General features: G+C 41.6%; 1 protein-coding gene across 1 annotated transcript in view; it reads left to right on the top strand.

Moving 5' to 3' along the window:
* Positions 1-7920, top strand: part of PTCHD1 (patched domain containing 1) — a 34431-nt gene extending 26511 nt beyond the window's left edge. Inside the window, exon 3 of the mRNA XM_063182456.1 lies at positions 4593-7920. Within this exon, the coding sequence (XP_063038526.1) occupies positions 4593-6247 (1655 nt within the window). The 3' untranslated portion in view covers positions 6248-7920. The remainder of the gene's footprint in view (positions 1-4592) is intronic.
* The last annotated feature ends 4231 nt before the right edge of the window (positions 7921-12151 follow it).

Raw genomic sequence — 12151 nt, 5'->3', positions numbered from 1 at the left:
AAAAACCTCTTTCTCAGTCATTCCCCTCAATTTCTCTGATGGAAGAAGTCTATTTGGATATCCAAGCCTCATATTACCACAATAAGATCAAAACTTCACATGATTTTAGTGCAAAATTGATACCCCTCACTTGTTTTACAAAAGCAGGCAGCCGGCATTGTTTCAGGTAAGCAATTAAACCAAGCAAGTAGAGAACAGGTTTGTGACTCCAGAGACCAGCAGGTCACTTTGCTGCCCTCTCACAGGCTCTAAGGGTGGTGAAATCCCTTCTCCTCCCTCTGCTTTGGTCTCACTATTTGCAGTCAGGAGCAGAGCCAGCACTAAGCCCAGGCTGCCTGTGCCAACCCATGAGGGCCCCTTGCTTGAACAACCACTTAACAGGGGAAAGGATGCATTTCTTTTTTGAGGTTTGAAAATGGTACTAAAAAGAATCATTTCAGTGCCTGCACATAAGTAGTATTTTAAAATGAGGTAAATGATTTGATAATTTTAAGGAAGATAAAAATTTTCTTTCATTTTCACAACTTCCTACAAATGCTTTTTTTTCTGATGTAGGCTCTGCATTGATTTTGCAGAGCATGTGTAATTGCAAGACTTGTTTCTGAAGGAGGCAAATGAAACTTTTTATAGCTTTTTCAGGCTACTCATAAAAGTGCTGTATTTAAGCTAGGACTAATTTATCAGGTTTACTGGTATTATTACTATTATCATCAGGCTCTAAAATTAAAGGTAGCCCACCTCAGGCTAAAAAACCTGTGGAGATCCTCAGCATTAACAGTAGTTTTCTTCTTCATTTTCTTTGACTACAGAAGTCAGAATGTCTGCTCTGAGTCCTCCAGCATAAGGTAGGAGTATCTCCTAAATACAAAGCAGCAGAAAAAGAGAATAAGAAAAAAAGTTTGATTCCTATTTTGTCCAAAATACCTTTCTCCTCTCCCTTTAACATTTTCCTTTGACCCTGAACTTCTTTTCCTTAAAAAACTCCCATCTTTCTGTGTACTTCTTGTTAGCTCGCGATTGTACAGCCTGGCTGTAGGGCACGACCGGTGAATCATAGCAGCAAATGTCAGCAGGAAAAGATCTCCAGTAGCCCATTAGCTGTTTGAGTTCATATTTATTATTTACTGAATGACCGTGAATAATGAACAAGTTGCTCTAAATGATTGCAGATTTGCGCCTAAATCTCTATTAAAAAGGGAAAACCAGTTGAAGCAATTACAGAATTTACTTACAAGGAAAAAAATTCCCTTTGTCTCATTAATATTACATGGAGAAGATGTAGCAACAGTGAGAGAAATAGAGGTAATTGGTGCAAATTGATTAGGGATGCAAAAAATGAAAACTCTGAAATGACAGAGAAGTGAAAGAAATTCTCTCAAAATGCTTCCATGGAGATATCTACCCTAGTCTCTGTGGACTAGACTTATGTGAACATCAGCGAGTTAGAGTGATGGAGATTGTTCTCCAAGTTGTGTTTGCAGTCAGTATTTAGAGGTAAATTAGGTTAGGTAAATCCCATCCTAGCTAAATACAGCTAATCTTTGGACTGCCTAATTTGTGCTTGAGTTTGGGCCTAATTTTTTTCTGAAGAAACTGGATAAGGTCAGGAATGGCATTGGTGCAAAAGTCTGCAACTTTAGGCATGTCCTTCTCAATGTAAATGATAATTCTGTACCTGTCGTATAAATGGACAGAGAAATCACAGATTGTACAATTGAAGGAAAATACCAGCTCCTAGTACATAGATTGTGTAGCAAACAACAAAAGGAACCTATCCTAAAATAGGAAAGTATCCAAATATTTTTCTCTTGGCTTTGTGGAGCACATGTGGTGACGCCTCTTCATGCATTTACTTGAGCAGTTCTCTAAATCAGATTCCATTTTAGGGTAGTCCTAAAGATTATGTAAGAGCAAATTGTGGTTTTATCTTTCCTGCCTAAAGAAGGAATGTGGTATCAGAAGTCATGTTATCAGGCATTATCCAAAGCCTTATACCTGTTAAAATGTCATGTTCAGCATCATATTTAACTAGCTCTAATATCCTTCTCTCATTGCACATTCAAAGGTTCCCCAAATTAATATGGCTATTTGAGTATTTTTAGGCAAGAGCCTATTAATGCTGGGGTGGTTTTTTTTTACAAAAACATGCTATAGCTAAAGCTCATGATGGAAGTAATTTGTAATATTCAATGACCTCATTTTATTCTGTTTTGCTCACTCAATGCTAATGCGTATGATGCCATGTGAAATTCGCAGACGAGCCTGTCTACAGGACTCCTGGGAGCCATAAATGGATTAAACCTCTCACTCCCTACTTTGGCAAGTGATCAGTTACATTTAAATAAAGGTCAGTCTGTCTTTACAAAGAACACACTGAAAGCAAGCTTAATAGCTTTCCCTACTGAGCCTAGAACATAACTATTTGAAGCATAATTAGCAACAGGGTGCCAGTCACTGATTGTGCTTTTTGCTTGATTTTATGTCTGGGGAGTTCCAGTATTCCCCATTAGCTCTGAGAGGGGGCACAGTGCTAGTTATCAAATTGACAGTCTTGACCTGGCCTCTGAAAGCAGCTGTAAAACACTGTTGGGGAAAATTAAGATGAATGCCAAAGCCAGGTCTGTAATACTGCTACAAATTGGACATTTGAGGTCCATGCCACAACTCTAAATAACAAAATTGGTAAAATATCTGATTTGCATGAGAGTGTGGACTTCATTACACTAAACATCAGGTGATAAGGAGATACACTAGTTGTCCTATTGTCTCATCTTATGAGCTCTGTATTGTGACTTCTTTATGAAATACTCCATACCTATTCTTTTCAGCATAACAGAGTGACCAGCTCTGCCATCTGTCAAAATACAGATTTCAAGAAGGGTGGAGTGAATCAGCAACAACTTCCCCTACAGTAAAAGGTGCTGACCACAAAAGGGTTGTTTTGTCAAGTTAACTAAATATTTAGCCTGTATGAGGCATTTAAGAATTAACATGGTTATAGGCTCACAGCATCACAAAATGGTTTGGGCTGGAAGGGACCTTCAAGATCATCTAGTTCCAACATGCCTAATAGATCTTGTGGTGTTCCACTTCTTCAAAATACCTCATTTGCCTTGGGTTTATGGGCTGGTATTTATATCTCTGGTAGCAAAAGTGATAATTGTCTACAGGGGAAGAGAACAGAGCTGATACAGCAATCTTGGTACTCTGCAGACAGCCTGAAATTCTGAGAGATCTGTGAATTACCTTGACCTTCCCGACTGGAATATCAGCTTCAAAAGTTCAGTGATTGCACTTCAGTGTTATCAGCAACTAATTTAGCACTGATCATTTTATCTACTACTACCAGAGAAGATGGATAAGAGCAAAACACAGTGGACTGACTTTTTGGGAATTTCTGGAGATAATCCAAGGGCAGACCAGAGAAGCAGACAAGTGACAGCAAAATCAGCAAAAGAATGAGGAGGAGGAGGAGGAATTAAAAGGCAGCAAAGGGGCTGGGATTATATGGAAAAGATCTCTTAAGTAAAGATAAACGTTATAATAAATTATTATGAGAAAATATTACCATCTAACATTTTAGGTGTGATACAAAGACTATATTCTGTTTATCTCTGTGTAAATCGTCAAACTACATTTACTTCAGCTCCTCTCACCTGGTAGATGGTCAATGGCTGCATTCCCAGCCCAGGATCACTACCAGAGAGCAGAGGTCTGTGTCCTCCAAATGCATCTTGACAACATAGAAACTGTAAGAGGAAGATGACTAACCAGGGATTAAAATAAAAGCATGTACTTTTTCTGATTTACCTGCACTTGGGGGTTAAACACAGGATTTTAGGTCCATTCCTTTTGTGAATGGTATATCCATTTTAAGAGTCAATTAAATACATTACAAAATGTAGACATTGCCAAGAAATATAGGGCTGTATTTGTTTTATAAGCTCTCAGATATACAAAGAAGACCAATGCCTTAAGCAGCTCCATATCAGTTTTACCACTCTCCTTCTCTAAAATTTATTTGTGCTTTTATTTGTTTGTTTCATTTCTAGGATTTCTTTTTCCTGGTGGAAAATTTGTATGGGAGGTGGAGAAATCAGTAACTGATTTAATTGATCATTTTCAGTTTGTGTGGAATTTTCATTTTTTACAGGTTTTCTACAATGCAACCAACTAATGCTCTGCTTCCAGCACAGGCACTTCAAGGTCGTATTTCTTTGTTTTCACCACAGGTCAGATACCATCACCAGGAAAAACTAATTTGAAAGCATCTTCCATCTCAGGCACTCGGAAATAACGAAACAAAACAGCCAAGCAGAATAAAAAAATCCTGTTTCTTTTACCCATGGATCCTGTGCCAGCAGTGCAGAACTCTCCTCAAGCTCTCACAGTAAGGTTTGCTATGCAGGTAGCAAACGTGCTCCTGTGGTTTACACCTCCCTAATCATTTCTCTCTTCTACAGGACATTTCCTTCAAGCACTGGTAGCATCCAGCTGTGTCTCCTTTGAGCCTTTTAGCATGTTGACATTACTTTCTTCTGTGTAATTTGGTATTTGAATACACTGAACACTACCTTTGTTCTCTATTGTAGGTCATGGGTTGTATGGGACTTTTGAAATGTTGTCCTCCTGGAGAAAAACTAGAGAAGACCAACATGTTAAAGAGAGGACTGCAGCTGTATTTGCAGACTCCATGCTCTCGTTTTCTCTCACCACTGCCATGTACCTGGTCACTTTTGGAATAGGTGCCAGTCCCTTCACTAACATTGAAGCAGCCAGGATTTTCTGCTGCAATTCCTGTATTGCAATTTTCTTCAACTACCTCTATGTACTCTCCTTTTATGGTTCCAGCCTGGTGTTTACTGGCTACATAGAAAACAACTACCAGCATAGTATCTTCTGCAGAAAGGTACCAAAGCCAGAGGTATTGCAAGAGAAGCCTGCATGGTATAGGTTTCTTCTGACAGCCAGATTCAGTGAGGACACGGATGATTCAGAGGAAACGAACACTTACGAGAGTCATCTTTTGGTGTGGTTCCTGAAACGCTATTATTGTGACTGGATAACAAACACTTATGTCAAGCCTTTTGTAGTTCTCTTTTACCTTGTTTATATTTCCTTTGCCTTAATGGGCTACCTGCAGGTCAGTGAGGGGTCAGACCTGAGCAACATCGTAGCGACCGCGACTCGGACCATCGAGTACACGACTGCCCAGCAGAAGTACTTCAGTAACTACAGCCCGGTCATTGGGTTCTACATCTACGAGTCCATCGAGTACTGGAACACCAGTGTCCAGGAGGACGTGCTGGAGTACACCAAGGGCTTCGTGAGGATATCTTGGTTTGAGAGCTACTTAAATTACCTTAGGAAACTCAACATATCTACTGGATTGCCGAAGAAGAATTTCACTGATATGTTGAGGAACTCCTTCCTGAAGACCCCTCAGTTTGCCCATTTTTCAGAGGATATCATCTTTTCCAAGAAGTACAACAATGAAGTTGATGTTGTGGCCTCCAGGATGTTCTTGGTGGCCAAGACAATGGAAACCAAGAGGGAAGAACTTTATGACCTCCTGGAGACCCTGAGGAAGCTCTCTCTCACCTCCAAGGTGAAATTCATCGTTTTCAATCCATCATTTGTGTACATGGATCGTTATGCCTCTTCAGTGGGAGCCCCCTTACAAAACTCCTGCATTAGTGCTTTATTTCTGCTCTTCTTCTCTGCATTCCTGGTGGCAGACTCCCTGATCAATGTCTGGCTCACTCTAACTGTTGCCTCGGTTGAATTTGGAGTTATAGGTTTTATGACCTTGTGGAAAGTGGAACTAGATTGTATTTCTGTGTTGTGCTTAATTTACGGAATTAATTATACAATTGACAACTGTGCTCCACTGTTATCAACCTTTGTCCTGGGCAAAGAGTTCACAAGAACTAAATGGGTGAAAAATGCCCTGGAAGTGCATGGGGTAGCTATTTTGCAGAGCTACCTCTGCTATATTGTTGGTCTGATTCCTCTTGCAGCTGTGCCTTCAAATCTGACCCGTACACTGTTCAGGTGCTTGTTTTTAATAGCATTAGTCACCTTCTTTCACTGCTTTGCCATTTTACCTGTGATACTGACTTTCCTGCCACCCTCCAAGAAGAAGAGGAAAGAGAAGAAGAATCCTGAAAACCGTGAGGAAATAGAGTGTGTTGAAATGGTGGATATGGATAGCACCCGAGTGGTTGACCAAATTACAACAGTCTAACTTGATTTGTTGGTTGCTTTTTTACACTAGGTCTTACTGAGAAAAAAAAAAGAAACCAGTACTGACTAAATGTGTGGGGACAGGAAGATTGGAGGTTTTCCCCTCCCTCCTCAAAGCTAAATCCAGGAATATTCAAAATTATGGGAGAAATTAAAAATAAATTAAAAAAAAAAAGCAAGAGCTGGGGTATTGTACCTTGCTCAGTTCCTGTAACAGGTAATATGGGAGAATTTGCACACCCATGCAAAGAGAGGTTAAATTTTAGATGCATGAAGTAAGATCTAATGGAAGAAGTTGGGTTCTTAAGCAGTCGTCTGCATCGCCTGTACTGCAGATGCTGCAATTATTGTGGCTAAACCAAATCATGTTGAAAGGTCAACTGTCAAGGCTGAAGTAGCACTAAATGTTCGCTGGATGTAAAGGCTTTACAAACTTTCTGCACAGCAATAACTCAAGTCAGTGAGTCAGCTCTTATAAGTCTTTGCCATCACATTTAATATTTCTTTTCTCCCCTAATCTAAACATTTATGCAAGACTATATAAAAAATAGCAAACTGTACTGGGAAAGAAGGCAGTACACAGCAACCAAGTGCTTTCCAAACACCTTTATGTTATGAATCACTTTTTTTTTTCTAAAAGTATCATTATTTTAAAATTGAAATCATCCCTTGTAACATTTTTAATCATGGTTTTATAGCTGTTTGTTTTTCTTATAAAAACAAAAAAGAACAAAAAAAAAAAAGGAACAAAAAAATCCATGTGACTCTGTCACTCTAGAAAATATATAAGTCTATTTTGTACATGTCTCGCTACTAGTTAAACATGTAATCTGCTTTACCAACTGTAATTTTGTTAGCACTCTACTAAGACATGTGAGCGGATCTAGCAGCAGACAGAAGATGGTGTACTGAATATTTCAGCACCAAAATCCATGATACAAACCTCAAATACTAAAATGTCATCGAGAAAGTGAATGTTAGGGCTCTTTTAGTGAGAGCCTATTTCAGGCCATTCACTGGTAATGCACACTAAGAGGATTAGTGGGTAGTTTTACATAATGTATAACTTAATCCCTCAATCTTCCTAGAGTACCTGTAAAGCAATAGACCCTGCAGCTATGGGCTCTTCCAGGAGACAGTAGACAGTAAGATTTGAGTGGAACAAACTGAAGGTTGGGTCTGTGGTTTAGCAACAGCAAGTTCAACAACGTCCCCAAAGAGCCCATGTCTTAGGGGCCTATTGAAAACATCACATGTAAGAGGGAAAAAAAAAAACACCCAAAAAAACCAACTTAAAAAGATTACATTACCAAGTCTTTTTGGAGCCATGAGTTCTAAATCAATAATTCTGTCAGCATCTGTGATGTGGAGTAAAACAGATAAAGCAGCATCTCTTCCCTCCTCCACCCCCTCCACCCTTAAGAGCGACAGGCTCATTGCTGTAAGGTTTTATCATGTGGTTGAACCCCAGTGGGGATATGTAAGCCAATTCTGTAGGTTTTGCTGAGAGTATTCTGACCATACATTGCCTGTGATGCCCCAGTGGCAGGAGCTGGCTGGTGTGTGTCGGGTGGGTTCGTATGGACTGTTGCTTTGTGGTGCAACATGAATGTATTCCAATCAGACTCCCTTCTGCAGCTCATCTGGAAACTAAGAGCACTTGAAAGGTTTTCAGCATTTGGCACAAAGTTTGCTTCAATGTCAGTATCTGGAAGGGGAGGGATATTGCAAGAGCCTTGGGGCTTGGAGCACTGGGAGCACCATGGCTTGGGAGGCTGCTGTGGTACCTGTACAGCCACTAGGACGTCTGTGGTCACAAAACCAGGATGTGCTTCATTGCTTGAAACATCTTTTTAGCATCCAAATCCCAGTGACCCCCAAATGCCCTGTACAAAACCTGCAAATGCCACCTACTGAATATTAATTTTCCAGCAAAGAAATATTTCTGAAGCATCCTTCCTAGCAGAAAATAAGATAACCAGATATTTTGCCCTGAAGCAAAATATTACATTCTCACTAGCAAAACAAATCAGCAGAGCAGCTGGCAACATTTACTTTCCCCTGGATAAGTCCCTTCCCTGACCAGAAGAAAGGAAGCTGTGTCCAGGAATGCACAGGCTCTTTGCTTAAGTAAACAACAGTTGCTTCAGTAGCAGCTGGGAAGCTGTAACAACAACTTCGGCCTTGGCAGAACACAGGCAGACACCTTGAAGACAGCCAAATGAATGTAAGGCTAGGAAAAAGATCTGTTTCCCCTGTTTTTTTAAACTCAGGCTTGGGGCTATGTTTTCCGGCCAAAAAAATATTCCTTAAATGTACTTCACTGTAATTTTCTGTGATCATCAGTATGTTGTTTAAATACCAGTCACCCCGTCCCCTGGCTGTTCAACAGGCAACTGCAGTGGCTTTTGAACTTCTGAGGGCATTAGCAAATTAGCTGAGAGTTACAGAGGAACTGCAATTCCTCTGCAGTGATCCACTGACTTGTGTGACACTTGGAAATGGGACACGTGTCAGAGAGGCTGTTTGTACACTGCCGAGAGGAATACATGGCAAACACTGATTTTACACCTCTGCTATCCCTCATGCTATTCCCTTGCAAACACCAGATGCCAAGATAGTTACCATAAACCTCCTCACATCTAATTGCAGTGCATAGACCAGGAGCATCTTTAAAGAGATGTCCAAAGACAGGCTTGCAGTTTCACAGATCTCTTATTAAATCTCACCATGTGAGGCCTTCAGAGATCTTCAAGAAAGGTGATAAAACCAGGGACAAAATTACTTCTCTATCTCCAAACCTGTCAGAAAAAGGATGAGGAGGCATTCCTGTGACAAAGTGCTGCAGAAGAGGCTTGAGTGTCCACAGAAGGCAGGGTGAGAAGTCATGGAGTCTACGGTCTACGTCCTTGCCCCCAGGGCAGAGCCAGCAATGTAAATTTACAGAACAGAAATTTAAATAATTTCTGAAGCATGTTTGTCCAGCCCATTCCTAAAAGTCTTTTTAAGGGCAGATTCCTTTCCCAGTAGTTCCCCCCAGTGCCATGTTACCCTCTCTAGTAACCATTAACTCCTGCTAGCCACTCAAGACTGGGATGGAGAAGAGGAGCTGTGCCCCTTTCTACACAGGGATAGGACAGGCAGGAGACTGGAGCATCCCCCAAAGAGAGAAAACCCAGAACAGAGCCAGAACCAACTTGCATACATTTTTCACTGTGTTTCACATCAAGCTGCCATTCTGTTCCCCAGCACTGGCAGGGTACAGCCATGGAAGGGTCCAAGGTGCACTCAGCCCAGGACCGTGAGACTCGGCCTGGATCCTGATGTGTCTGAGGGATGCACCAAATGCTCCTTCTCTGCAGGTAGCTTGAATACCTCAACATGAACCACATTCTCAAGGTTTCAGACTATGCTAAGCCACTTTGGCCTTCCTCCCCTTCAACCTTTTCCTCTGGAGCAATTATCCTCACCAAAGTCAATGGACCTCCCTGCACTGATTGATTAGTAGGTGCAGATGCAGTGCTCTGTTCTCAGTCCAAAGCACGCCCAGTGGCTAACTGTGCATGAGATTTTACCCTTACTGGTGAACCTCCAGTTTGGAAGACTACCTAGGCTTAAGCAGATTTTTGTCATACTCTTAAGTGGCTTTTCAGCCCAGGTATCACTGTGGTTTTGTTTGCAATATAGATGATCCAATTTTTTATAAATGCAGTGAGTAGAGCAGAGTATTATACACTGTCAGGCACTGACTAAAATCTAACAGTGAAAATTTTAGCTAAGGCTAACAAGACTATGTAGGACTATGGCTCACTGAGCACATATATCTTCTACAAACATGAAAATTCCCATACAGTAAGGTATGGTGTACAGAATATTTTTACTACAGGGTAAGCATGGGGGAAAAGAGCCAACCTACCTGCATATGGCCCTCAAGATCAATCCAGTTTTCTTGTAATATAACTTCTGATATTGTGTTAGCACAAGTCCACTTTCAATTTACAATTACTCTAAATGGAGAAAAAAAAAAAAGAAAATTTGTTATAGCTGGAATAACTATGCCATAAACATTAATTGATGAAGACAGAATTTTCTGCCCAAAGCAGAAATGTGGAAATGTTCTAGTTAGATTAAAATTAGAGCTGGAATTGTTGAGAAAAACCTGTCTGTGAAAGAAAAAGAGCTTCTTTTCCAAAGACAAGCAAATACACTTATTATGGTCAACTGCATGGACCTGGAGGGAATTCAGTACCAAAGTGGCCTGAGGTTATGTTGAGTCACAAGAGGATTCACATCTGCTCTCAGAAGTCTGCTGAGCCAGCGCTGAATTCAGGTAAAACATGTACTGTAAATTGAAAGGTGTACTTTTAAATGTTTATTTCTAGGCTGACTGTCCTCCTGTGAGGCATGAAATCCCACATCAGCCAACACCTTTATTTTTATTCAAAGGGAAAGCAAAACTAAGTGGTGGCACAACTGGGCAGAGATCAGGGGAGTCCAGAAGGAAGACTGACTTCTCTGAAAAACAGAGAGAGCCAGCAAAGCAAATGGGTTGTGGGAGAAGACCTGGTGACTTCAAAACTTAGCAAAGTGGTGGTTTTTCCTACTTTGTTAACTCAGAAAGCAAATAGCATGTTCAGGGTGACACGGGAAGGGAAGCTGAGTTAGTGGGCATCAGCTCTGGGTTTGCTGTGCTCTCCAGTTACAGCAGCTCCTCTGGCATGGTTGGGAGCTGTCAGCAGGATGGGAATTGGGCAGGGCAGGGCTGGCACTGCTGTGGGCACTGGGGATGCCAGACCAGGGGCTGTGGTGGTGCCGTTTCCCTTGTCCCCATCCCACAGCCCTGCCAGGGGTTCCCGGGGTGTGCAGCCTGCAGAGAGCATCAGCTGCCCTGAAGGAACAGCTCCTCACCATTCTCACCCTGTGGCAGCACTGCTGGGGGGTTTTGATGAACCAGTGCTGTCATGGTCAGGCACAAACCCTGTAGGAAACCACTTTCTAGAAGCTCTTGGTTGGAAAGAATTACCCAGAGCCTTTTCCTCCCCTGCCTTTGCACACGTTAAAATCCTGATCCATAAAAATCAGATTGTACAATTTAGCTCTGTAGGGACCAAGTATTTCTTCCATGGCTTTATCCCTACATTTATCACTAAAAGTACCTGTCATTTATTTTCTTATCAACATTGTGAAATAACTAAGCCTTTCTGGGGAACACACAAGTCTGATGAGAAGGAGGTGGGGAGGGGGGAGAGCCCCTTCCCTTTCCCAAAGGTAGGAAGCATCTTCCACCCATGCCAGGCACTACTGCAGGGCACTCCAGTGACCCCAGCTCAGTGCAATGGGGAGGACAACCTTATCCCCTCTCCCTAATTTTATTAGAGAGCAGGGAGAACCTTTAACTCCAAATTTTGGGGGGAGATGGGCCCCAAGAAAGCCCTTGTGAAACTCATCCGCTGCCAGAAAAGCGCAGTGGGAAACTTCTTGTTTGGTTGGGTTTTTTGAGAAAGAGATGGCAAAAGGATCCCAGGAGGGCGTTTGAACACGAATTCCTGTCCATGGTGCGTGGGTTGGAGCAGAATGGCATGCCCTGCCATGCCACCCCTTGCCCTGTTGTCCTGGCACAGCTTTCTGCCTGGAGAGAGGGCACCTCAGCATCACGTGCGCCTGCCTGGGGCAGCCGCTTCTCAGGCACAAATTGTTCTGATGTCGTTGGCATTCTGCAAGTCATTACCTTTTTTTAATTTTTGGGGAAAAACAAAACAAAAAAAAGATCGGCAGAAACAATTCTAGATTATTTAAGCTCCAAGAAGTCTTAATCTGTGCATCAAATAAATGGCTTGCAAGATGTCAGGGGTTTTCCTTTAGGCTTTTTTTAACCTATTTTTACTATTTTTGTATTAATTTAGGG

The sequence above is a fragment of the Melospiza melodia genome, chromosome 2 (genome assembly GCF_035770615.1).
Source record: "Melospiza melodia melodia isolate bMelMel2 chromosome 2, bMelMel2.pri, whole genome shotgun sequence".
Classification (NCBI taxonomy): Eukaryota; Metazoa; Chordata; class Aves; order Passeriformes; family Passerellidae; genus Melospiza; species Melospiza melodia.
Note: the sequence above shows the minus strand (reverse complement) of the source record. Positions and strands in the feature narration are given on the sequence as shown.